Raw genomic sequence first — 23,965 nt, 5'->3', positions numbered from 1 at the left:
AAACTGGGCCAAAGGTTCACCTCCCAACAGGACAATGACCCTAAGCAAACAGCCAGACATCGCAGGAGTGGCTTCAGGTCAGCTCTGTGTCCTTGGGTGGCCCAGCCAGGGCCCTGACGGGAACCCAATTGAACCATCTCTAGAGAGACCGGAAAATGGCTGTCCACCAACAAGTCTCCACCCCACCTGACAGAGCCTGAGACCTGAGGCTGGAATCGCTGCCAAACGTCCTTCAACTAAACACTGAGTAGAGGATCTACAGTTTTATTGTTACGATGATTTTGCATACATTTCTAAACTTCTGTCTTCGCTTTGTCATTATGGGGTATTGAGTTTAGACTGATGAAGGAAAAAATGAATTTAAGCAATTTTGGCATGAGACTGCAACATAACAAAGTGTGAAAGAAAAGGCAAAGGGGCTCGAATATTTTCTGACTGCTCTGTATGCAAAGGCTGCTTCAAGAGACTTAATAAAATGTGCCTGTGTGCTGTGGTTATACTTCCTGCCCCACACTTTTCAGCCAACGTACTGTGCAGTGCTGCATTTGTGTGTCAGTAGCTCGCGGATGAAGTCGCTGTTCAGTGTGGGAAGTGCAGACCGGGGGCGTGGGGTGGGGGTGGGGGCTCCTCTCCAAACATCTTTGCAGACCACGACTGTGCAGCAGGAGGTCTCTGCAGCGCTCCGCTGCAATGATCCAGTTTCTCGCAGCGAAGAAGGTTACAGGTGGGGCGTGGTTTGGTATCTCACTGAATGATCTCCTGGCAGGCTCCAGCAAGCGCCGCAGAGACCTGCTCACTAGGCTCTGCCGCCGGCGAGATTAAAATGGACCGCACGTGGCTTCAGATTCTGGTGATGCTGCTGTTGTATCCAAGTGAGTTCACCTACATGTTACTTATGAAGCTACTTGTGACCCTTTTGGCAGTTTCACAGTGTTCTCTGGTCTTTTTCTCAGTCGTTTTTGCTTTTGGGTACCTGGAGACAGACAGGTGAACTTATATGACTGCTCCCGTTTTTATCACACCTTTTTAGCAGCGGCGCCCGGAGCCGGCGAAGTGGCAGTAAACGAGGGGGACTCCTTTGAGATCAGTTGCAGGCCTGACGACCCGAGCTCCATGGTCATCTGGTTCCGAGTTCTGGACAAAGCGGGCATGGAATTCATCGCGTCGTTCGACAGATTCGGCAAGTCCAAGTCACAGAAGCCGCTCCCGGCGGCCTTCAGTTCCTCAGACGTCGCCAAAGGTGTCCTGAGGCTGAATTCCTTCAGAGGAGCCGACGACAGCGGCATCTACAGCTGTGCCAGCATTAGAAATAACCAGCTGAAATTCGGCGAAGTAACTCGGCTGACTGGAGGTGAGTTGTGTTTCGGGAGTCTGCTCGGATCCTGACACGAGGGATGCTTTTCGCCAGTGCCCCTCCATCACGTCTTCCCTCTGTCTCCAGTCAAAGTTAAGGTGACGACGAGCGCGCCACTGGCCAGCACCGCCGGGGGAACTCTTCCCACCACCACCACCACCACGGCCTGTGTCTGCGACCACAGCGAGAAGCGAGGTAAGCCGTTACCCTTTAGCAGTGCATCCCAGCCTCGGCACATCCCAGTCCCTAGTGAGTGAAGCCTTCGCCGGCGCAACGCGCTTGGCGCTGTGCGCAGGAACCGGTGGTAAACGAGCGCGTTTTTGCAGGGAGGCCCGGTCTTCCCGTGTTCTGCTCTCCAGTCATTCTGGCTCCACTGGCCGCTGGCTGCGGCCTCCTCCTTCTGCTGCTCATCACCACCACCCTGTACTGCAACCGTAAGTCTGTCCGACATCTTCGACCTAACACAGCGGCCTCGGTGCTGCATCTGCCTTTTGTTGGAAGGTGTTTGTTGTGCGGGACTCTACATTTTCGGTCGGGTTTTTTAATGACACTTTTGATTTGCCGTAGAAATCAGGACACGGAGATGCCCGCACCATTACAAAAGAAAGTAAGTAATCGATTTGTGTTTTTATTTAATACTGTCTTTCCACTTAGGGCCCCGGGCAGGATCGTAGAAATGCAGAGGTCACTAGTCAAAGTCCTCGGACCCCACCCCAGGTATCAACATGAATGGGGTGGGATAGGAGGACTCCAGTGTCTGTAGTGTCTGATGTGTTTCTTTTTTCTACAATCATCCATTAAATAAGGCAGTTCTGTCAAGGAAATTCCTCCGAATTTCAATAACTGCTCCTAAATTAGACCAACAATAACTGTAACTGTGTTTGGTGTTTGTCTCTATTTTCCCAGTAATTAGTACCAAATAACAGAGTTCCTTCCGGTAGTCTTCCTAGGAAATCTCCGGCTTGTAAAATAAAGAGTGTTACAGTTTTATTTCCCAACGTGAAGGCCTTAATGCTGTTTCAAAGTCTTTTTCCACGATCCCAGGAATATGATATTGGTGGAGAAACTGAATTCTTTGTGTATTTTTTTTTTAGAGATACTGTCATGTGTTGTAAAAGTTGTCGAATTCAAATGCCTGAAAACACTCACTTTGTTTTGTTTGTATTTCCTCCCAGGTTTGCTAAAACCCAGAAATTCCCTAAATAAGCTCTTTATTATTATTATTATTATTATTATTATTTCTAAATACTTTGTTTATCTCATACAGACCGCAGACGACGGCTCCCGGAAAACAATTGATGACCAACAGACATGTTTAATCTAATGGTGCGATTTCACTGATATTCCTTTAAATCTGCAATTATTTTATAGTGGTGTGTTTATTGCTGCCGAAACAATTCTCAATCTCATTTACAGCGTACTGGCAAAGTCGTGGTGAATAATTTGCCAGCAACTAGAAAATATAGCAAGTGTTGAAAGAGCTTCGACGCAGTATTCAACGCATCAAATGCTTGCCAGCTTTTCATTGTCAACATTAACTGCATCGTGGTTCTCAAATTTAATTCTTTTAATGAAATAACATGATGTGAAATGTCTATTTATCCAATCCCCAAGAATCTTGATAATCATAGAAACCAAGATTAGAATTCAGTACCCTGATTTGTTAATGTTCCTTTTTAAAATTTAAATTTGTATATTATTAATTGTGCTTTTGTATAGATCGCACTTATACAATCTCTACTTTTAAAAGCCATTTTTTAGGTTTAGTTTATTTTTTTTCAGCATGGTCTCCTATTACTGTACTGTTCTTTAAGAAAATGATTTCCTCTGCTTAAAATGATTTCCAGCAGGAGGCTCACTTGATATATTGAAAACTATAGATAACCTTTTTTAAAATTTTATTTAGTTAAGCTTGTAATTTTTTCTTTTTATTTCTCCAAAGCAGCATTTCTCATAATTCAAAATTCTGTAACTAAGAACAAATATTTTTTTTGTTTTTTAAAAATGGATGTATAATATTTTAGCATAAATAAATAAAAAGAAAATAAAATGGAATACCACTCAGACAAGCATTATTTCCTTGGACGCAATGAATTGTATTTTTCTTTATTTAGGTTTCTCATTTTATTTTTTTTTACACATCAAACCCACTCATTTGCATCCCCATCAGTCATTCAGCGTATTGGCACAGAAATATAAAGTTTGAGCGTAAGACATTTGTTTTGTTGTAAGCCCCCCGACTTGAAAGGAAGTGGGCTGCTACATCTGTCTGCAGATTGAAAAACCACTAAGTCGGGAGAAGAGAAAAATACTTTCAGCGGAGATTCTGTTCCCGTTCAGTTCAATAAATACACGTTTCCCTTGCACCTGTAAGAAAACAGCATTTATTGATTTATATTTAGCTATTTTTTTTTCTTTCTTTTTTTTTTTTTTTTAGGCAGTTCATGTTAACTTTTGTTATTTTAGGCAGAAATTGTAGAAAACCAGACCCTCCCATAACAACTACACCTTTTCTAATTTTTAGATTTATTTTATTGAATTAGTCTTCCCCCATCTAAAATATCTCTCATATCTTTCTACTCACACCCACACAAAAACTTAGAAAGAAAGAATAAAAAATAACCTTGGGGAAATTATAGTGATTCGACTTTACAGTTGAAAGCCCTTTGTAAATTATACAGTGTTGTCTTATATAGAGCAAATAATCTTCTTTGTACAGTATACAAAATGGCAGGTTACAAAGCTTGTAACCACCTTGGTTCACTAAGTGCACTTCTGGACACCAGTAATATTTTTTTCTCCAAGGCCAAATACATAAAAAGACCCTTCTCTTGATAGAAAGTAAAAGGCATTCGCAAGAAGCTCTCGGATACAGAATTAAGCAAAACAGCTCCTGGAAATTATCCACATATTTAATAATGTAAACTATGTGCTTTTCAAAAACAATGGCAAACTAAGCTGTACACTAGTGTCCTAATAGCATCTGACCACATCGTGATAGAAAACTGACAAAAAGCTTTGTGTACATCAAGATTGCACAAACATCCCGATACCATACACCCACTCCGCACTGCTCCCACGCAAGCTGACAGTCACCGTCAGTCCAACCACCAACAAAATACCACCAGGCTAAGATGACTGGTGTGTTGTGATTGGAAAAATCGAAACTGTCAGCTGAGATGTACATGCAGGACTCTGACCAGCAACGCCTTCCTTCCCCCAGCATGTTCAACACAGCAACCGGTGAAATGGTTTTTTTTGTTTTTTTTTTATGTCTTAAGCTCCTCTCTCTCCCCAAACTTCCCCTCCTTTCTTTGTCTTCTCATCACTCGTTCTTTACATCCATCTTGTTTTAAAAAGTCTTCTTTTCATTTTCTCAGAAGACAGAAACCAAAAGCTTCTTTCTTTGATATGTGTGAAACCGAGCAAGAAAGGCGCTGCACGCAGATGTGTTTGTGTGTCTGTGTGTTTGTGTTTGTGTAAGCATGTGTGTGTGTGTGTGTGTGTGTGTGTGTGTGAGTTGAGCATGTGTTATGGGTCTGTCAACTTTTTTCTTTCATCCAGTATACATTCTTGACAATTTAGAAAAATAGAATCATTATCCAGAGAGCAGCTCCCTCACTGTTGCGTCCCCTATGGCCTTGAGGACAAATTGCAATGACAACCTGCAACAACAACATGTGACACATTCAGCCGTCAGTGGAGAGGCGCAGACATTTATCCTCATCGTGTTTCACCTTTTATCAGGTAAAATCGTGAAAAAGATGAAAACCAACCTTACCGAGTGGTCTAGCTCTTGCCTCCCCGCTTTTTGGATGTTGGCACAACGTCTGAGCTTAGCTGAGCTGATAGCTGGTCAGTGGCAGATGGCTCCTCTGCATGTTGCTTCTGAAACACAAGGTTAGAGTTTCGGAACAAATATACAAAGGAGAAGAAGGAGTAGCACTTTCGCATGCAAAAATGATACAGATCGAATGCAATTATTTGGGGAAATGAACATCAGGCAAAGCAGAGAGAGGAGGGTGCATCACATGCAGCTGTGTGCCAGCAGCAGGAACAGACAGACTCCACCCATCATTTTTGTTTCTGGACTTTGGCTCAGTTATAAGCACACAGATTTATTTTGTCCATAAAGGTGCATATCCAGCTTAATTTAGGTCTTCATGCAGCAGGCAGTTTGCTTACTTTTGACTTTGACTTTGACTTGCTCTTTCCCTGTAACAAAGTTGACACCTTGGTTAGGCTCAGCAGCTCCACGTTGCTCCGTGGGGCAGTGACCACTGACACAGTAAATGCTAGTAAACAGCCTATAGAGGGCGCCAGGGGACAATGATAACTAACATACTGTACTCATGAAGTGCCATTAGTCAGTAGCAGATTATTACCAGTAGATGTCAGACTCTACAAAGATTTAGATCTGGGCCTGTATTTATCCCACTGCTGAAGTGAAATCTTAGACTAAAGGGAAAACCAAAGTAAAAACCCTTCACTCTTGCTCCATCTTGCAAACCTGACAGTAAGAGCTATTTATAAAATTTCTTACAACTTAAACATACTGTTAAATTTAACACAGCTCCTGAGGTAGATCCTAGATGACTGGAAACCTTCTGAGACATGTTTTTGATGTGATTCTACAAAATATCACTGATCATGATTAATACTATGTTAGCTGAAACAATACGTAGTGTATAATTCAGAACAGGAGTAAGTCACTGGATAAATGTGTCTTAAGTGTAATTCTTAGAAGTTCGATTAAATACAGGCCCTGGTCTTCAGTTGCTCTTGTAATAAATAATGTGTCTTTTTTACCTTTGGTTTGTCTGTTTTAGATTTGAACCCTTGGGCGTCTGGGAGCAGGGTGCCGGCCAAGGGGTCCGGAACAGGACCGGCCATTGGCTAGGAAAGACAAAAAAAAGTCATCAACAAACTTATCAAACATGGTCAGTTCATGAACTACTGCAGTAGCCCATAGCTTTGTAGGTTAGAATCAGAAAAACATTTTTGTATAAACAAAATTCCAACTTGCAACTTTGAATTGCTAATTACATGGTGGAACAGTAAAACTCTGCTGTTCTTAAACCCCAGTGTTATTAAGGATTGCATCGAAAAACTTATGCCAGTGGACACATGGTACCACATACTGCAGCAACTTTATCATAGCAGACATTTCTCACAGGTGGAAGTAACACCGTGAACGGTGGCTAATTTCCATTAAGTGCCCCGGTAACCTGTTCCAGTCGACCAGTATGCACAATACCAGGACCTTGCAACTGCCTCACCCAAACGGTTGCAGCCATGTCAGAATATCATACAGAGGTGTGTGTGTGGATAAGGACCAGGTGTAGGGGTAGTTTTGGCAGTTTCGTTCCTGTGCTACCTTCAGGGGCTCTGAGTCCACCGCAGGAGGTTCCAGCTTTGCTGTGGCTGCGGATGATGTGACCGGTGCAGCAGGCTTGGGAGCAGCAGAGAAATCACTGGACAGCAGGTCCAAGGCTGTATTATCATCCATGGTCTTCTACAGGGCAGAAAGAAGACGGGAAATTAAAGGCTATCTACACGTTCTATCATTTTATCTTTTTATGATTATTGTATCCTGACAGACTTACCTCCTTGGGGGCTTCAGCTGCTTTTGCCTTTGCTTCTGCCATTTTCTTTAAAAGGAAATTGATGCGCATTAGACATACAGTTAAGCAACAATGAGCTCCATACTTTAAATAAACATGTCCAAGTAAACATTTAAGTAAACATCCTCACACATTAATATGTGTTTTGCTGCTGTATCTGTGCCAAAAAATTACAGCCACCATTGTGGTATTTATAGTAACCATTACATTCTAAAAAATTACCCAGCACTGTGAGTCAAGCTCAGAGCAGCTGCTTACCGAAAGTCAAACTTCCAACAAACACTCCAGGAGCAGAGAGTAAAAGTCATACAGGGTCAGTAAGCATCTTTAATAAAGCACACACCATACTACCATACTGTACAAATGTAGAGGTCAGTTTACCTTAAGATCTTCCTCAGTGGGCTGATACTCTGGTGGCAGAGTGTCGTCTCTCTCTCCCATCTTAATCAGTTTCTCCTCAACAATCTTTTTCTCCTGCAACAACCAAACAAATCAGGAAAGCTGGCGAGACTGGCAGACTTTGTTTTCCGAGGAGCGTTCTGAAATTTCTTGAAAAATGCCGGTTACCTTGACAATGTCTTTGGCAGGAACCGGGGCGGGCTGAGGGCCGGGTGTGATGCCCTTCAAGGTGTCTGACAGAGCATCCAGGGCACTGTCTGCTCCTGCTGCCAGCTGAGTCCACAAACACACAGACAAAAAGATTTGGCTGTAACTGCAGGGTTTTAGAGAGTCTAAGTGGTTGAAAAAGAGCTCGAGTTGTGCTCGTGTGTTTATACCCGCGGGTCAGTTTCTGTGGGCACACAAGCAGCAGACTTCACTGTCGGAGCAGCAGTGGAGGCAACAAAGTCTGCTGCCAAGGCATCCAGGGCAAAGTCTGAAGAGGGCTGAGGGAGGGACAGAATGAAATGTATAATATCTGTGCTGTCGGGAATAATTACATTATTATTAGTTCCACAGATCAACAGTGCACCTGTGCAGGAGGGGCTGAGGGGGTGACGACAGGAGCCTGGACTGCAGGAGCCGCTGAGGAGGTCATGAAGTCGCCAGACAAAATGTCCAGAGCCTCACCGGCGCCCATGGTGGGCTGCAGGAGGAGGGGAGGAGGGGAGGAGGGACATGGAGGAGGATAAATTATGAGGAACTGTGATTACTATATGTTCAGGAGACACTGTTTTAATATGGAATATGTGTAAGATCTTTGCCTCATCAATGCAAATTAGGTAGAAAATGTTTTTTCAAAAATATCGTTGCTGAAGGAGAACTTAAAAACTGACCTGCACCTTGCTTATATTGCTTGTAAGTGAGTTTGTCAGAGTCTCACCTCAGGTTTAGGAGCAGGCCGTTTTTCGAGTTTGTCCTTATTAAACCTGTAGTCTGGAGGAAGTGTGTCCTCCCTCTCTCCTACACGCACGCCCTTCTCCTTCTTGAGTTTGCCCTCCTATGAAAAGGGAAAGAGGAGGAAATAAGGCCTCGTCTGGTGAGAAAACAATTCTGTGAGTCGTTGAAACCCAAAACAAACTCATATGCCAACAACAGGAGACTTTCCGTGCCAGTGAGTGTGTGTGCGTCCCATACCGAGACGACGTCCTCAGGCCTGAGTTTGGGGGATTCTGGTTTCGGTACGTCTGCTGGCAACGTGTCACAAAGAGCACTGAGAGCATCCATAGACATAAAGTCGCCCTGAGGAGAGAACAGGAGGTTGTATTTTCGCTGTGACAGTTTTGATAGTAGCTAGTAGCTTAACTAGTCTTAGAAAATAAATGAAGGAAGTAGAAAGACAATCCAAAACAAGAGGGGCTAAAGTAACACATCTAAAAATGTAAAATTTACGGCTTTTTTAGTTAGTTATTCATTTATAAACTGTGATCGTCAAAGAACAAAAATGTTGAGTAAAAATAAAGCCTTTCGGAACAAAAGTTGTATCCTCACGGTTACCTTCTCAATCTTGGGTTTCCCTTGTTGTAGTTGTGCAGGTAGGACATCAATTGAGCTGGGTTGCTCCAGAGGACAAACTGTTCTCTGCAGAAACACAGGGACACAGAGTGGGACATGTGGACTGAAAAAGACATGGCATGCTAGAGGGCGCACGGACAGGCACACACACATGAGAGTAGAAACAAAATTATTTCCATTCATTCTTTAACTTAGTAAGGAGACGGACAGTGTACTTTAGAAGAACAAAACAGGTAACAGATATGCAAACACGCACACACATTTTTTTTAACTATAGCTTTACCTCTGGTGCCTTCTTGGTAGAAGGACGGATGGATGCCTGAACTCCAGAAGCTTTAGTTGGAGCCACAAAATCTTCAGAGAGTAAATCCAGAGCTGACAAATCCTCTACTTTGGTCTGGAAAACAGGAGCAACGGCTTTTAGTGATGACACAGAGCTTACACTGTCATAAGGGAATCAAACTAAAAAAATTCTTGATTTAAACAAAGACTTCAAATTAGTTTGTCATTAATTTGACATATGAACTTATTTGGTTTCTTGCAGAGACTTAGTTGACAGGATTGACACCAAACTCCAACTGTACCTTTGCGGGAGGGGCTGAGGGGGTGACAGCAGGAGCCTGGACTGCAGGAGCCGCTGAGGAGGTCATGAAGTCTCCAGACAAAATGTCCAGAGCCTCACCGGCGCCCATGGTGGGCTGCAGGAGGAGACAGAGCGAGGGATCAATCAATATCATGCAGTTATTGATACATTTATTTTACATATTTACACCATAGGTAAGAGCTCAACCCTATAATGTATAATTTTTAGATCCTTGAAGTGAACTTGACGCAGTCTCACCTCAGGTTTAGGAGCAGGCCGTTTTTCGAGTTCCTCCTTATTAAACCTGTAGTCTGGAGGAAGTGTGTCCTCCCTCTCTCCTACACGCACACCCTTCTCCTTCTTGAGTTTGTCCTCCTATGAAAAGGGAAAGAGGAGGAAATAAAGCCTCGTCTGGTGAGAAAACAATTCTGTGAGTCGTTGAAACCCAAAACAAACCCATATGCCAACAACAGGAGACTTTCCGTGCCAGTGAGTGTGTGTGCGTCCCATACCGAGACGACGTCCTCAGGCCTGAGTTTGGGGGATTCTGGTTTCGGTACGTCTGCTGGCAACGTGTCACAAAGAGCACTGAGAGCATCCATAGACATAGGGTCGCCCTGAGGAGAGAACAGGAGGTTGTGCTCTACTGATTTGTCATACGTTTTTAGTTTAACTACGGAACTAAAATGTCTCTCCCACACAGAAGAGAGACAAGGCAACCTGGCAAATCAGAACCGAGAAAAAACGGAAGAGGGGAAGAAAAAGATGGGAAAAAAACTGTAAATCTGTATCTCACCTGATCAGTCTTGGGCTTAGGGACAGTGGTGTCCTTTCCAGCAGCAGCTTTCTCTAAGTTGCCTTTCTTATCAGCAGGGAGACCGGCAGCGGATTCCACTTTCTACACCAGACAACACAGATGACATTAAACATCACCTAGCTGACTTAATTAAGAGTTGCACTTTGGAAAGTGATCACACAAGATTAGGAGAAGAATCAGATCTGATTTTCATTATTGAAATGTTTCTGTGCTTGGACAATGCCTTTTTTCTGCAGGAACAATCTTTAAAATAGCTAACAATACCAGTTACTTTTCTAAGTAGTGTCATATCTTTCAATCGATTGATGACTCATAGTGGAAACAATGCTGCAGGGATGGAACACAAAGCTACTATCTGCAGCTGTATCTGTGTATTCCATTAAAACATCTGTATTTGTATCTGCATTCAGATTTATAGTGGGAACAGGCGCGCCTACATCGGAAGTTTTCAGAAGCATCTAGACTGCTTAATTTTTTGTGCTAAATGGTTTTTTACTGCCATTTATACTTAACATATTTTAACCATGTACCTAAATTAATCAAATAGTAAAGCCTGATTTGTATTGAACTGTTAATGGTGTGGGAGAAAATGAATAGTGTAAATACTGCAAGAGGTTTTAACTGTGGGAATATGATGGGAGGAGGTTTTCCAGATAAAAAGAAAGATGGTTGGAAGTGTCTATGAAAGAAAATGAAGAAGATATCGGGACTTTTTTTTTGGAAAAGTTCTCTTTTTTTATTTTCACACACTTTTGAGATGGCTCCTGATATCAGCTTGTCAGTCTCTGGTCTATTGTCAAGTCCGCAAGGTGCTATGCAGGCCTCAACATGGGATCATGAGGTAAATATAACAGCTAAGCAACATAAGTAAAGCTTCATACTGCTCTGAACAAGAAATCTGCTGAAATGAATGGAAAGATGAACGTCAGAAAATTGAAGCTAAAACTACCAACACCTCTGTATTTTAGCCTGAAGCCTATTTGTTTACACTTTGGCAAATCTGCATCACAGAAAGTCATTGTGCTCTGGTGAGTAACACTTCCTGTTCAAACTGTACAGACAACAGTCACCTGGGTACTGACGGAAAAGTCTGAATCTCAAATATTACTGCTAAAATTCAGATGCTGTTTATATCTGTTCAGAGTGCGTTATCTATATTTGTGTTTCTTGTACATCCCTCGAAGACTGTGTTGTTATCATTGAATAATTTAGTGACATATGCGTGCATCTACAGCAGAAAACAAAACTTTTCAACATCAGTGGAGATTCGACAAGCTAAGAGACATCTGTGGGAAAGGAGGCGTGAGCTTGCTTCACTGTACCTTGGCAGTCGAAGCCGTAAGTCCAGCCTCCAGGGAGAAATCATCTGAGACTTTCTCCATCTTGGCTTTCTTGTCAGCAGGAGGAGCAGGACACACAGCCACAGGGGGAACTGCAGGGGCTTTCTACAACATTCAACAGATATGTAATTAGATGAGATATGAGACACTGTATCTTTGCTTATGTTATTTTGTCTACCGTTACCAGTTATAGATCAACAGTGCACCTGTGCGGGAGGGGCTGAGGGGGTGACAGCAGGAGCCTGGACTGCAGGAGCCGCTGAGGAGGTCATGAAGTCTCCAGACAAAATGTCCAGAGCCTCACCGGCGCCCATGGTGGGCTGCAGGAGGAGGGGAGGAGGGGAGAAGGGACATGGAGGAAAGAGTAAGAAATATATATAAATATCATGCACTTATTAGTGTTTATATCAACATAATACTTAACGACCCTTAATTTGAATTTGTCAGAGTCTCACCTCAGGTTTAGGAGCAGGCAGTTTTTCGAGTTCCTCCTTATTAAACCTGTAGTCTGGAGGAAGTGTGTCCTCCCTCTCTCCTACACGCACGCCCTTCTCCTTCTTGAGTTTGTCCTCCTATGAAAAGGGAAAGAGGAGGAAATAAGATATTTTCCGGTAGGGAAAATTTTTCTGTAATTGTTTCTGGGATGATCTTTTGTGTCTTCAGTGCACCGTCCACTGGAGAAGCCATCAAAGGCTGTGAGAAAGCATGAGGACAAGACAGTGTTTGTGCTCTTACTGAGACGATGTCCTTAGGCCTGAGCTCGGGGGATTTGGGTTTTGGTTCCTCTTGTGCCAACGTGTCACCAAGAGCACTGAGAGCATCCATAGACATGAATCCACCCTGAGGAGAAAACAAGAGAAGAAATTAACAATCTACTAATCCGTCATATCATGTTTAACTACAGAAATAGGAAGAGGAGGGGGCTGTAGGAGTGGACGATGGTATAGATTATTTTGTCCACTTCATATCCTGTAAATCTCACCTCATCTTTCTTGGGCTTGGTGTCCGCTTTGTCCAGTCCAGCCTCCAGGGAGAAATCATCTGAGACTTTCTCCATCTTGGCTTTCTTATCAGCAGGAGGAGCAGGACACACAGCCACAGGGGGAACTGCTTTCTTTAGCAGCCAACAGAGACAACATTTTTACATTACAGATCCATGCATAATGATGACACAATGAAATGAAGGGTATAATTAAGTAAAGAGTATGACTGCAAGTATAATTTTTAAGTGGCTAAATATTTCAATTATTTCTCTTAAGACAGAGATCTGACCAAGCCAAGACACCCTTGCAGGAATGTACCGTGGCAGGTGCAGAGGGAAGTCCAGCCTCCAGGGAGAAATCATCGGAGACTTTCTCCATCTTGGCTTTCTTGTCAGCAGGAGGAGCAGGACACACGGCCACAGGGGGAACTGCTGCAGGAGTTTCAACCTTCTGCAACAGAGATGACATTAGACAATCAAAGTCTTAGCTTCTTCAGTCAGATGCCACTATAACGGCATCAGATAAAGTGCTACTTTATCGTCACAGGAGGTGGTGCAAAGTCAGCAGGGCCAGCAGATGAGGCACTGACACTGTCAGCATGGTCTTTCTTCTATATATTTCATATAGGGGGAAAAACATGGGGAGTTGTTAGACTTCGAAAACAACAAAAACATATGCCTTCTGTTTCAAACAAGAATTCAGGAGTATACTCAGGGCTAACCCCATCTACAGCAGACATGCCAAACTGGGAATTTTAAATATGGACTTTTGTCTAGAGGGTACACTGGATGTAAAATCTAGAGGATGGAGAAGCAAGCGAACGCTCCATGGTATACATTTTTGTCTTGAGGACTCTGACCTCCTGCTTCTTGGGTGCAGCTGGAGCAGTGGAAGTCATGAATCCAGCTGAAAGGGAATCCAGGGCCTCGTCTGTGCTCAGTGGTTTCTGAGAGGAGAAACAGACGTGCATCACCAGCAACTCACCACACAAAACCTATTTTATCAGATTTTTAACAAAAACCTAAAAGAAACTTTGCTGACTTTGAGTGGGATTTTTCCAAGTTATGCTACGTATCAGCCACATGATCTTCCACTAGGGGGCATGTATGACCAAGTCAAAAGGCAAACAAAAGGGCAAAATAATGCAACCAGCCTGCATGTACCAGAAGTGGAAGGAAAAATACAGACACACCCTTAACATTTCATAAAGAAAAAAAAAATTACAAGTAAACTCCCAAAAAAGATACATTTGAGACATAGGACTACGTAGATTTAGCAAATATATGATAAACACAAAAGCTAAAATCACAAAGCTCACAATAGAGGAAAGTATCTGGGTGGAAACAGATCAGGAGACACAGAGCCAAAGAAAGCTCTTGCTAGACAAGACGACAAAGTGGGGGTTGGCTATGATGCAAATGTGGGTGTTTTGAGGGTGAGTAAATAGTAACCTACACAGGGCGGATAAAAAAATGTGTAACAGATGTATCAGTGCATTGGTACGTGTGAGTCTATGAACACACATTGTTACTCGTTTAGGCTTGGCCGGACAAAAGGGAACGAGTTCGAACAGAGAAGGTGGGTCTTGTACTGTTTGCTCAGACAACATCCACCAATGCAATGCAACATTCCTCACTCTAGAGGAACCAGCAAATCACACAGTGGAAACAGTGCTTCCTGTATGTGTGTGTAACATGAGGGTATGCTCATTGGCTGAAACATGTTGGAAAAAGTTTGCAAAGAGTGTGTCTCTGTCAAGAACTTCATCTGGAACAAAATGAGCCGAATGAAGGAGGTTTTGACTTCACTACTATGTGAGTTGTGAAAGCTTCACTTACAGGAACGGCCTTGGGTTTAACATCTGCAGGAACTGGAGCCTAGAAAATACAGATTAATTTTAGACTGGAAGAAAAAAAATTCAAATGCTGAAATAATTCAGCAAGTCAACAAATACTGCTTTAAAGGCTCTGTTCAAAATTTTCTCTCAATTTCCTCTGCTGGTATCTGGCCATGCGGATAGCTTTGGTTTTATATGTCCAGGATTTGAGACTCTAGGGCTGAGTATCATTTGAAATTATATCTCTATTAGTGCTTATATGATACTTGAGTTTTGTTGGGGGTTCCAAAATGATACTTTTTCAGTACCTAATAGAAGTAATATTTTTTTATGAAACCCTTTTTTTTTTATTTAACAAAGAAACCAGACTTCTCAAATGTTAGGCTAAATGTTGTCTAAACACAATCAAAGGCACAAAAAGCTGCCTAAATATAATAGCCTAAAATTGAGAAAATTTGAATTTAAATCTGGAACTATTCTGACCAGAGGATGAATATGACCAAACATTGAATCTGACATTCAGTACGTAACAGCCCCACAAATTTAATGGGTTCTACCCTGGCCCATAAACCATCCCTCCACCAAGTTCGGTGCAAGTCGGACTCTTTTGCAAAATCCTGCTGACAAATAAACCAACAAACAAACAAACAAACAGACCCGGGTGAAAACATAACCTCCTTGGTGGAGGTAATTAAGTGAATCAGAGGAGGTGATGAAGAGGAGTACACTGGGGAGAACTGACCATATCTTTAAGTCTGTAGCCTGGAGGCAGCGTGTCGTCTCTTTCTCCACATTTCTGACTCTTCTCAGCGGTGATGCCATGCTGTGACACATGCAACACACACGGTTACTCACACCAGGTCCATGCTTCAGCTCAGTGCGATCAAGCACCTGCTCAATTTATATACACGCACGCGCATGCATGCACGTTGTAGCTGTGCTGTACCTCTTTGACCTCTGGCCCGGTGTATACAGGCTGCGGGGGTGCGACGGGATCAGTTGATGGCAGTATGTTGGCCAGGGCATCAAACGGATCCACCACAGGTGCCTGCGCATGCAGTACAAGTCAGCACACTGGAGCAAGCAACATGCTTCTCAAAGCAATCCCATACTGCTTTTCTAAGTCTTTACCTCTTTGGCTCCTGTAGCTGCTGTGGAAGGAACCTCCACTTGCACCTGCAAAACAGACCCAGAATCAGCACACAATAAACATGCACCGCGACGCATTTGTTTGCACGATGGGATTAATGTGTGATTGAAAAGCCCTGATTTAAAAAAAGGCATTGTGAAAATATTGCAATTTCTGCTGGGTGTTTAGTGCACTAATTAATTGCAAAAACATCACCAAACTTCACTTTTCCTCCTAATGTCACCCCGGGAAGAAAATGAAAGGTGAGATTTGATCATTTCTTAAAACTCAAGATATTTTCCCAAAGTGGACAAAAAATAAAAATCCCTACAGGACCTGAAGGCATCTCTTAGTGGTCTCTTCAGTCCATTACAGAGATAAGAGCAGCAAGCACCATGAGAATTTTGAATCATGTCCATTAATAGTCTACAGAATATACAAAGAATCAGACAGCCGCCACCGTGGTTGGTTTCAGGTTCGTCCAGCTTCGTTGGAGTCAGTTTAGCTTCTTCCATCTTCTCCACAGACACATTTCATATCCTTGCCTTGATATTTTAGCAGGATCAACTTTAGACACCTGAGTTTTGACTGTTGTGGTGGCATTGCTACTCTAAAATACACTGAATTTGAATCCATTATAGTCCAAGTACATTTACGTCAAATTTACTGGTCCGCTGTACATGAACAAAGTCAGTAATATATCCAAATAAACCAATGAAAGACTGGACAGCAAGGAACCGATTTCAGCAGAAGAACGCCTCCACTGGCTGACTCAGATTTCTATTGTATGTGTGGTGTTGCAAGTTGACAGATGTGTATAATAACAAACGTAGGAATGCTGGGCAAAAAGCTACAGAGTAAAGAACAAAAGTCCAGTTTATACTGGTCAACTGGTCAACTCCAAAGTAGAAGAAAGGGAAGGCCAAAGCAGTGACTTGTTTTCAAAGAAACTCCCAAAGTGAGAAATGTACAGAGCAAGTATCTGAGAGTGCTCAGGAGACAGCTGTGACAAAACCCGATAGGACTCTGCAACACAAAGATTTTGCAGGTAAAAAAAAGGAATAAGGCAATGACCGAAGCAAGCCTCAGAAAGTACACCTCAAGTCATAGAGGCACGAAAGGGTCTGAGAAGCCTGTAGCAGTCGAGTCTACCTTGGCTGCTTTTTTGGGTGACTCCTTAGGTTTGGTCACAGCAGTGGTCGCTGCTGTGCCAGCGGATGCAGCTGTTCCAGCAGCAGAAGAAGGACCTGTAGCTGTGGCTTGGACTTGGGAGACAGTTGCAGTCTACAAACATGTAGCCAAATGATTACTCACAAACACAAGGATGACAGATGCACTACACAATTAAAGCAGTACACACATTGTAAAGACACCGTGTGTGGAAAGCGTTTTAACAATGTTAGTGAAAAAGGAACAGGAGAAAATGTACAATGATCACTGTTCAGATCTGTCACTGTAGTCCAAAAATACAAAAATAATTCCAAATATGCTGAGTTATTTTCAGATCTGTGGGGATTGAGGCCCGAGACTAATCTGACCATTGATCAGTTTATGTTTAAATGCTGGTGCTTCATACTTAAGCGTACTGCTGAACAGTTTCTAAACATTCAACTCCGATTTTCTGTTCACAGTCATTGCACTGATTTACATTTAGAGAATATTTAAAAAGCCTAATTCGGAAAGGCCTGACATGAATCTGTGAGTCAGCTGCTGAGACGAAATCTACAGACCAGTAATGCTACGAAAAAATCTAACCAACAAGAAAATAACAATGTTCTGAAAAACATGTGGATCGTGTGAATTTGGTAGTCTAATTTAAAAGGGTGCTGCTGAGCTGCTCACACAAAAATCACATGTCGGTATTTCTCACAAGCACCTAGGAAGCGTTTAAACAGTAGTATCTGTTAACAAAGACAGCAACACAACCCCAACAAAAAAACAGAAATATTCCATTCAGTATGAAGGATTAGCTTTCAGTAGAAAGTTTCAATTATCTGCACGCTGCCCAGTTGGTATGAAATCAATTTAAAAGCTAAAAAGGAAAATGGTCAGCAGTAATGTAAAAATACAGGTTTTATAGTTAAAATGATACTCGGGTGAAAGAAAGAAAAAGCACTTGGCCATGATGACATCATTACCTTCGGCATCTCTTTAGGACCGCCCCTCGCACCTGCTGATGTCATGTCAACAACAGTAGCCCCAGCAGATGACATGTCAATAACAATAGCACCTGCCGGTGTAGTGTTAGTCTACAAACCAAGAAGCATGTGTTTAAAGAAAGCCATGAGAATGTTATTGATGAAGTCACCTCCACACTTTGTGAAGAGCAAACATCCCAAGTGTGACGATATGAGAGCTTATCAGTGTGAAGAAATTAGCGTTGAGATCCAGATGTGTGGACGGCCGAGCCAGAGAGACAACGCATATAGAGGTAAAAAAAAGATTTTGGTAGATGAAAAGAAGTTGAAGCCAGTGAAGAAGAAATGTGAGCTGCCTCATGTTGACAGTGGTGGAGGAAGTCTTCAGATTCTTTACTGAAGTGAAAGTACCAATACAGCAATGTAAAAAATACTCCATTACAAGTAAAAGTCCTGCATGAAACATCCTACTTAAGTAAAAGTATTAGCAGCTCAATGTACATAAAGTATTAAAGTAAAAGTAATGGTTTGGTTCCTCTGACTGATAATTATTATATATGAAATTATTACATGATTAATACTGAAGCATCAGTGTGTCAGCAGCATGTTACTATTGTAGCTGCTGGAGGTGGAGTTAGTTCGAACTACTTTATATGCAGTTTTATATACAGGGAGACCAGATAAATCTGAGGGATTGTGAGATGATTAATGGGAGAGGAAAGGGAAAAAAAGAAAGTTCTGATACACAAATCTGTTTTCAGTTTTGTGACTTTTTTTTTTTTTTAATCCATTGGATCATTTGAACAGTTATTGAAATGAAACAAGGTGAGAAGTTTAGAGGGAAAAACCACTATTTGGTGGAGCTGTTAACAACTCAGAGACGTCTGAAATCAAACCCTGAGTACCCACTGCTTTTTGTAAGATGTCAGAGGCCAAAGAGGTTGGAAACCACTGGTTTAATCTTAACAGTGTTTTGTATTTTAAAAGCTTATTATATTAAACATTGTGTAAAGTCTTCATCTTAAACATAACTAGTAACTAAAGCTGTCAAATAAGTGTACTGGAGAAGAAAGTACAATATTTCCCTCTGAAATTGAGTGGAGTGGAAGTATAAAGAGGCATAAAATGGAAATTCTCAAGGAAAGTACAAGCAGCAATAAATAGTACTTAAGTACTTGAGTACATGTACTTAGTTACTTTCCACCACTGCATGTTGAGCACACACTCAAAGTGTTGAAACCAAAAGAAGGAAGCGGTGATTCATGTTACATCACACCAAACAGCCAAAAGCCCCCTCCACTTTTATCAAGGCATCCAGAGTCTGTCTACCTCTGGTTTGGCTTTATGTGCCTCTTTTCCTGCTGTCCCAACTGAAGTACTTGCTCCTGCCGTGACACCACTTCCTGTGGCTCCGCCTGTGGTAACCACTCCAGGCTTTGTAGCCATGGCGGACCCTGATGATTCCTTCTGCAACGCAGTTTACGCATCATTAGGAGTACTACTCAGCCTGTGTAAACAGTTGTATAATGTCGTCTGGAGGGAGCTGAGAAAAGGACCCTGGTTGTTTGGAATATGCAAGTATTGCCATGCATTTCAGAATAAATACCTATACCATACATACATAGCTATATCTTCCTGTGGCTCAATATGATGTACACTACACTATATGCACATATACTGCTGCACTGCACTGCTCCTATACACTGCCACTGAAACGTGAGTAGCTGTACCCAACTATGGCAAAGCTAACCAAGAGTTATGAAAGGGGCCACCAAGGTCAGCTGCTAACAAGAGTCACTTACAGCTGAAGGTTAATAGCTGAGTAATACAAGCGTAGTCTGTAAATAACTCTAAGTTTAAAACATGTATTTCTTTCATATTATGATTAATTACCATTTTAAATGTAAGGCCTATTTTCTGCACACAGTCACTTCCAAATGTCCTACCAGTGCCTTTCTCTACAGGCCAGACACCGAAATAGACGGTGTCTAAGCACAGGTGTTGAAGGCAAAGTGGAAACACTTTTCAGACTGGTGCCGTTGGTTTGTTCCGTCAAAACACTGTCTGGTCTTAAAGAAGTACTGTAATAATAGAATACTGGAAGACAATCAGGCAATGGACTTCCTGTGTCCCGGAGCTAAGAAGAGGTTGAGGACACTGTTTCAACACAAAAACAAGACATTAGGACACCTTCAGTACTTTCACTAATAAAGGAGTGGAAAGTGGAGAGAAACAGACTTTTAATTTAGGCAAAGAAGACCAGTTTGTCCTGATACAGTTTATAATAAACCTGATAAAATGAAATGTAGTCATAAACAGTGTAACTGCTGAGTTCCTGATATACTGTTAACTATTTTTAAACGTCCACTTCCTTAAATTCACTTAATAATTATGTTAACATCTAGAAATTAGTCAACTCAGCAACAAACCAACCTGAACATGAGCCATTGTTTGAGAGCAGCTTTAAGGGGTTTAAACTGCTTCCCACTAACAAAAAAACTGGGTGTTACCTCCCATGTATTTGATTGGAAGGAAGAGAAAAGTTTTCTTTTCTGTGTAAGTAACAATACTACTGATAACGGGGGGTCAGGGGGTCAGCCAGACATAGGGAGTTAACAAAGGAGTTTCTTTAGAGCGAGAGAGAGACAGAGGAATGTTTAATACCTCAAACTGTGCAGGCTTTACGGTGGAGACCTGAGCTGCCGGTTTGGGTGTGGCCTGGCTAGGCTGCGACTGCAGAGAGAAAGAGATAAACAAAGAGAGAAAAATTAAACATGTGCAGTGAAAACTCTAACAAGAAACCACCATAATCGTTCCAAGATTCACACTGAGCAACATCTCAGTTTCACAAGAGGCAAGATTTGCGGACAACAAAACATTCCATCCAGCTCATTTCTGGGTGGATGGATGTCACCGTAGCTTCAAACTGTAGACAGAGACAGAGAAAGAGAGAGCTAAAGAAAGAAACCTTACATACACATCTGCTACAGTGCAGTCATGTACTGCTGAAAAATGCCTACAAACCCCTCCGTCATACTGCAGTCAGAGGTGGTAGATTCAAGCGCTACGTTCCAGACTGTGGGGTGTGACTGTCGTCAGAGAGCAAGGAAACTGTTATTGTTGTCTGTGGTTGCCACAAACTATTGAAAACAATGACAACAGATGGGTGATAACATACGGTAAGTTACTCCTCAGCTGACATCACAGACTGTACAGTTAAAGCTCAGGTCATTCACATCCATCGTCAAAGAGACCCAACAAGATTGGCCTTTGACTTTGACAGCTAAGGACTTTGATGCAGCTATTTTTCACCCTCACGCACTCTGCACACAGAGTGCCGCTGGTGCTGCGATCTTAGATTTCCTATTAATGAGATTTAAGTTTCTGTAGCTGACACGAAAAGAGCGTCAGCTACAAAGGTTATCGCTGTTCGTGCTAAAGATCCAGTTCATCTTCTAGTCATTCACACTACTCTTCCTGCTGACCTAAGGCCTAAACACCTAACCAGACCTGGGTGTGAGGACATAAAGCTTTTCTGATTCTTACATCAATCAGTGGCAAAACTTACATTTCTAGATGTGAGTATGACAAATTACTTTTAAATCAAGTACATGTTAGTGAAAGAAGCCAATTAAGTGTATCCTACACTAGTTTACCCTTTAAAGCTGTTGCTAAAGAGGTATTGATGCAAGTGAAGGAGGACATCATTAGGCTGAAAGGAACAAAACAATCCTATCAGACAGATAGCAGAACGTTTACGAGTTGCCAAATTAACAATTTGGTACATTCTTAAAAAGAGGGAATGAACTAGTGAGCTCAGCAACACCAAAAGGCCTGAAAGACCACGGAAGACAACTGAAGTGGATGATCACAGAATTCTTTCCTTGGTGAAGAAAAACCCTTCACAACATCTAGCCTGGTCAAGAACACTCTTGAGGTGGTAGGTGTATCATTGTCAAATTTTACAACCAAGAGACGCCCTCCTCAATGTAAATACGGAGGATTTACCACAAGGTGCAAACCACTGTTAACACTCAAGAACAGAAAGGCCAAATTAGAATTTGCCACAAAACTTCTAAAAAACAACTGCCCAGTTCTGGAACAAGGTTCTTTGGACAGATGAAATCACGATTAACTTGTACAAGAATGATGGGAAGAGAAGATTATGGAGAAGGAAAGGAACGGCTCATGATCCAAAGCGTTTATTGATGACGTGACTGCTGATCGAAGTAGGAGGATGAATTCTGAAATGTACAGGGCTAAATTATCTGCTCAGATTCAGCCAAATGCTGAAAAACTGATAGGACAGAGCTTCACACTACAAGAAATGGAATATTCTCTAATGGCCAAGTCAGTCACCTGACTTCAACCCAACTGAGCATGTTTTTCACTTACCGAAGACAAAACTGAGGGCAGAAAAACCCAGAAACAAGCAGCAACTGAAGGCAGCTGCAGTAAAGGCCTGGCAAAGCATCTCAAGGGAGGAAACTCAGCATTTGGTGATGGTCATGGGTTCCAGACTTCAGGCAATCATTGACTGAAAAGGATTTTCATCCAAGTATAAAAAACAATCCTTATATTTACTGTATAATTATGTCAGTTCGTCCAATTACTTTTGAGCCTCTAAAAATGTTATTGACTTATTTTTATATATATAACCAGCTGGTTGATATTTGGCGGCATATTAGCACTGGATTCAGTGAGCTTGATGTTGACTCCTTTCCCTCTTGAGCACTAACTCACTTTTGTGAAATCTCTGTGTAGACCCTGGAACGCACTACTGCACTTTCAAACTCATCCACCTCCACCGATCAAATATGTTGGCATCAGTGGTGTCTTGATGAAATTAAGTCCTGGATGTCCAATAATTTCCTGCAGTTGAATGACTCCAAATCAAAAATAAATTGAATTACACCACCTGGCCCCAGCACTAGCAGCACTGACAATCTCTCACATAGTCTAGGTGTTTTATCTGACAATGTTAAAAGAGAGGCCCGTAACCTCGGTGTTTTCTTTGACTAAGAGTTGTCCTTTGAAAGACAGGTGACTAAAGTTGTGCAATCCTTCTTTGTTCAACTGAGATATTTAACCAAAATCAGGTCATTCCTTTCATCTGCAGATCTAGAAAAATCATGTTAAAATCCTGGTGCTGCCAGGATTTTAACATGTTCTAAGTAAAGCAACCGCATCACACCAATATTTGCTGCCCTTCACTGATTACCTGTGAGTTTAAGAATTGATTTTAAGATTTTGCTGCTTGTTTTTACAGCTTTGAATGGTCAGCCTCCTGCCTATATCTGTGATCTGCTAACTCCCTATGAGTCTGATCGCTGCTTGTGATCCTCTGGCAGGGCCCTTCTAAGGTGACTGGGCCTTGGCTGTCCGGGCCTCTCAGCTGTGGAACTCACTGCCTTAGTCTGTAAGTGAGATAAACTCAGTACGCTCTTTTAAAAACTCTTCTTAAAGCTCACTTTTACCTCATGGCTTTTTCTAAACTGATAAGACTGGTTGTAATTGTTTTAATTATTTATCTTGTTTTATACATATTGTTATCTTGTTTTATATATAATGTTTTTTGTTTATTACTTTTATTCCTTGTTTTACTGTAAAGCACTTAGTAAGTGTGTTTTAAAAGTGCTCTATAAATAAAAATAATAAATGTTACAACTTGCCACTGCATTCAAGTTATTTCAACATTTCACGTGTTACCTGCAAACCATTAGAATTAAGAAACTTAAACATAGTTTTAAATGTCTCATTCCATAAATTACAAAATAAAAAAAATAAATGAAAATATTCATTCATATATTCATATTTTTATTATATAAAAATAATGACATATTAATTTATTATTATTGGCATTTTTATTGAACACGGTTTACATATTGCTTAACAAAGGAAACATTAGGACCAAATCAAGTCCCAGATCAGGGCCCTTTTCCACTGAGAAAGCCAACAGCGACAGTGGAGAGGAAAAACAGTGGAGAGGAAAAACTCTCCACTCTCCACTGTTTGACACTGGCCTCGGTCAAACAACATACAGCAGTGCTAACCACTGCACCGCTGTGCGTCCTCTTTATTCTCAGTCATTCTTATAAACGTAAGTCTGGGTCTAACTCTAACTAGCTAGACTTACATTTATAAGAAAGATTGAGAATTACTGAGAATGAAGTTAGGGGGACACAATTTTTTTGTCCTAATTTTTTT

At 41.8% G+C, this 23,965-nt stretch overlaps 2 protein-coding genes and 1 long non-coding RNA gene across 33 annotated transcripts in view; 2 read left to right on the top strand and 1 right to left on the bottom strand.

Annotated features, from left to right (window-relative positions):
• The first annotated feature begins 657 nt into the window (after nucleotides 1–657).
• cd8a (CD8a molecule) lies at nucleotides 658–2,900 on the top strand. Of its 4 annotated transcripts, none has more exons than XM_040159119.1 (7): nucleotides 658–872; nucleotides 1,031–1,351; nucleotides 1,442–1,549; nucleotides 1,681–1,788; nucleotides 1,929–1,961; nucleotides 2,622–2,680; nucleotides 2,771–2,900. In XM_040159119.1, exons 1-6 carry the CDS (start codon nucleotides 752–754, stop codon nucleotides 2,651–2,653), a joined length of 723 nt encoding a protein of 240 aa, XP_040015053.1. In that variant the 5' UTR covers nucleotides 658–751; the 3' UTR covers nucleotides 2,654–2,680; nucleotides 2,771–2,900. The 4 variants fall into 4 exon arrangements, with proteins under 4 accessions (XP_040015053.1, XP_040015051.1, XP_040015052.1 ...); XM_040159117.1 differs by having other exon boundaries at nucleotides 1,922–1,961; XM_040159118.1 differs by having other exon boundaries at nucleotides 2,622–2,900.
• A 544-nt stretch (nucleotides 2,901–3,444) lies between these two features.
• The window catches only part of cast (calpastatin), a 41,068-nt gene continuing 20,547 nt past the window's right edge, over nucleotides 3,445–23,965 (bottom strand). For 3 of the 28 annotated variants that reach the window (XM_040159227.1, XM_040159219.1, XM_040159229.1), the window contains 33 exons: nucleotides 20,423–20,491; nucleotides 19,088–19,225; nucleotides 17,759–17,869; nucleotides 16,773–16,904; nucleotides 15,623–15,667; nucleotides 15,438–15,539; nucleotides 15,234–15,314; nucleotides 14,493–14,531; nucleotides 13,514–13,600; nucleotides 12,973–13,104; nucleotides 12,654–12,794; nucleotides 12,407–12,511; nucleotides 12,127–12,243; nucleotides 11,878–11,991; nucleotides 11,654–11,776; nucleotides 10,311–10,412; nucleotides 10,027–10,131; nucleotides 9,773–9,889; nucleotides 9,516–9,629; nucleotides 9,215–9,328; nucleotides 8,914–8,997; nucleotides 8,554–8,658; nucleotides 8,300–8,416; nucleotides 7,949–8,062; nucleotides 7,755–7,862; nucleotides 7,546–7,650; nucleotides 7,360–7,452; nucleotides 6,961–7,005; nucleotides 6,732–6,869; nucleotides 6,164–6,250; nucleotides 5,540–5,569; nucleotides 5,136–5,242; nucleotides 3,445–5,019 (listed from right to left, as the gene is read on the bottom strand). In XM_040159227.1, the coding sequence (XP_040015161.1) occupies nucleotides 5,144–5,242; nucleotides 5,540–5,569; nucleotides 6,164–6,250; nucleotides 6,732–6,869; nucleotides 6,961–7,005; nucleotides 7,360–7,452; nucleotides 7,546–7,650; nucleotides 7,755–7,862; nucleotides 7,949–8,062; nucleotides 8,300–8,416; nucleotides 8,554–8,658; nucleotides 8,914–8,997; nucleotides 9,215–9,328; nucleotides 9,516–9,629; nucleotides 9,773–9,889; nucleotides 10,027–10,131; nucleotides 10,311–10,412; nucleotides 11,654–11,776; nucleotides 11,878–11,991; nucleotides 12,127–12,243; nucleotides 12,407–12,511; nucleotides 12,654–12,794; nucleotides 12,973–13,104; nucleotides 13,514–13,600; nucleotides 14,493–14,531; nucleotides 15,234–15,314; nucleotides 15,438–15,539; nucleotides 15,623–15,667; nucleotides 16,773–16,904; nucleotides 17,759–17,869; nucleotides 19,088–19,225; nucleotides 20,423–20,491 (3,213 nt within the window). In that variant the 3' untranslated portion in view covers nucleotides 3,445–5,019; nucleotides 5,136–5,143. Of the gene's footprint in view, nucleotides 5,020–5,130; nucleotides 5,243–5,539; nucleotides 5,570–6,163; nucleotides 6,251–6,731; nucleotides 6,870–6,960; nucleotides 7,006–7,359; nucleotides 7,453–7,545; nucleotides 7,651–7,754; nucleotides 7,863–7,948; nucleotides 8,063–8,299; nucleotides 8,417–8,553; nucleotides 8,659–8,913; nucleotides 8,998–9,214; nucleotides 9,329–9,515; nucleotides 9,630–9,772; nucleotides 9,890–10,026; nucleotides 10,132–10,310; nucleotides 10,413–11,653; nucleotides 11,777–11,877; nucleotides 11,992–12,126; nucleotides 12,244–12,406; nucleotides 12,512–12,653; nucleotides 12,795–12,972; nucleotides 13,105–13,513; nucleotides 13,601–14,492; nucleotides 14,532–15,233; nucleotides 15,315–15,437; nucleotides 15,540–15,622; nucleotides 15,668–16,772; nucleotides 16,905–17,758; nucleotides 17,870–19,087; nucleotides 19,226–20,422; nucleotides 20,492–23,965 lie in introns of all 28 variants that reach the window. The other 25 variants (XM_040159228.1, XM_040159221.1, XM_040159230.1 and 22 more) reach the window with 19 other exon arrangements.
• LOC120807367 overlaps nucleotides 4,635–23,965 on the top strand; it is a 245,226-nt gene continuing 225,895 nt past the window's right edge. Inside the window, exon 1 of the long non-coding RNA XR_005709810.1 lies at nucleotides 4,635–4,713. This is a non-coding gene — a long non-coding RNA (uncharacterized LOC120807367). The remainder of the gene's footprint in view (nucleotides 4,714–23,965) is intronic.

Source organism: Xiphias gladius, chromosome 21 (assembly GCF_016859285.1).
Source record: "Xiphias gladius isolate SHS-SW01 ecotype Sanya breed wild chromosome 21, ASM1685928v1, whole genome shotgun sequence".
Lineage (NCBI taxonomy): Eukaryota > Metazoa > Chordata > Actinopteri > Istiophoriformes > Xiphiidae > Xiphias > Xiphias gladius.
This window is presented reverse-complemented; position numbering and strand designations above follow the sequence as displayed.

Bases quoted from the DNA above. Each gene is read 5' to 3' on its own strand.
- cd8a (XM_040159117.1), top strand. From the start codon at position 752: ATGATCTCCTGGCAGGCTCCAGCAAGCGCCGCAGAGACCTGCTCACTA. The intron at 1,550-1,680 runs GTAAGCCGTTAC...GCGTTTTTGCAG, and splicing joins CGACCACAGCGAGAAGCGAG to GGAGGCCCGGTCTTCCCGTG. The intron at 1,789-1,921 runs GTAAGTCTGTCC...GATTTGCCGTAG, and splicing joins CACCACCCTGTACTGCAACC to AAATCAGGACACGGAGATGC.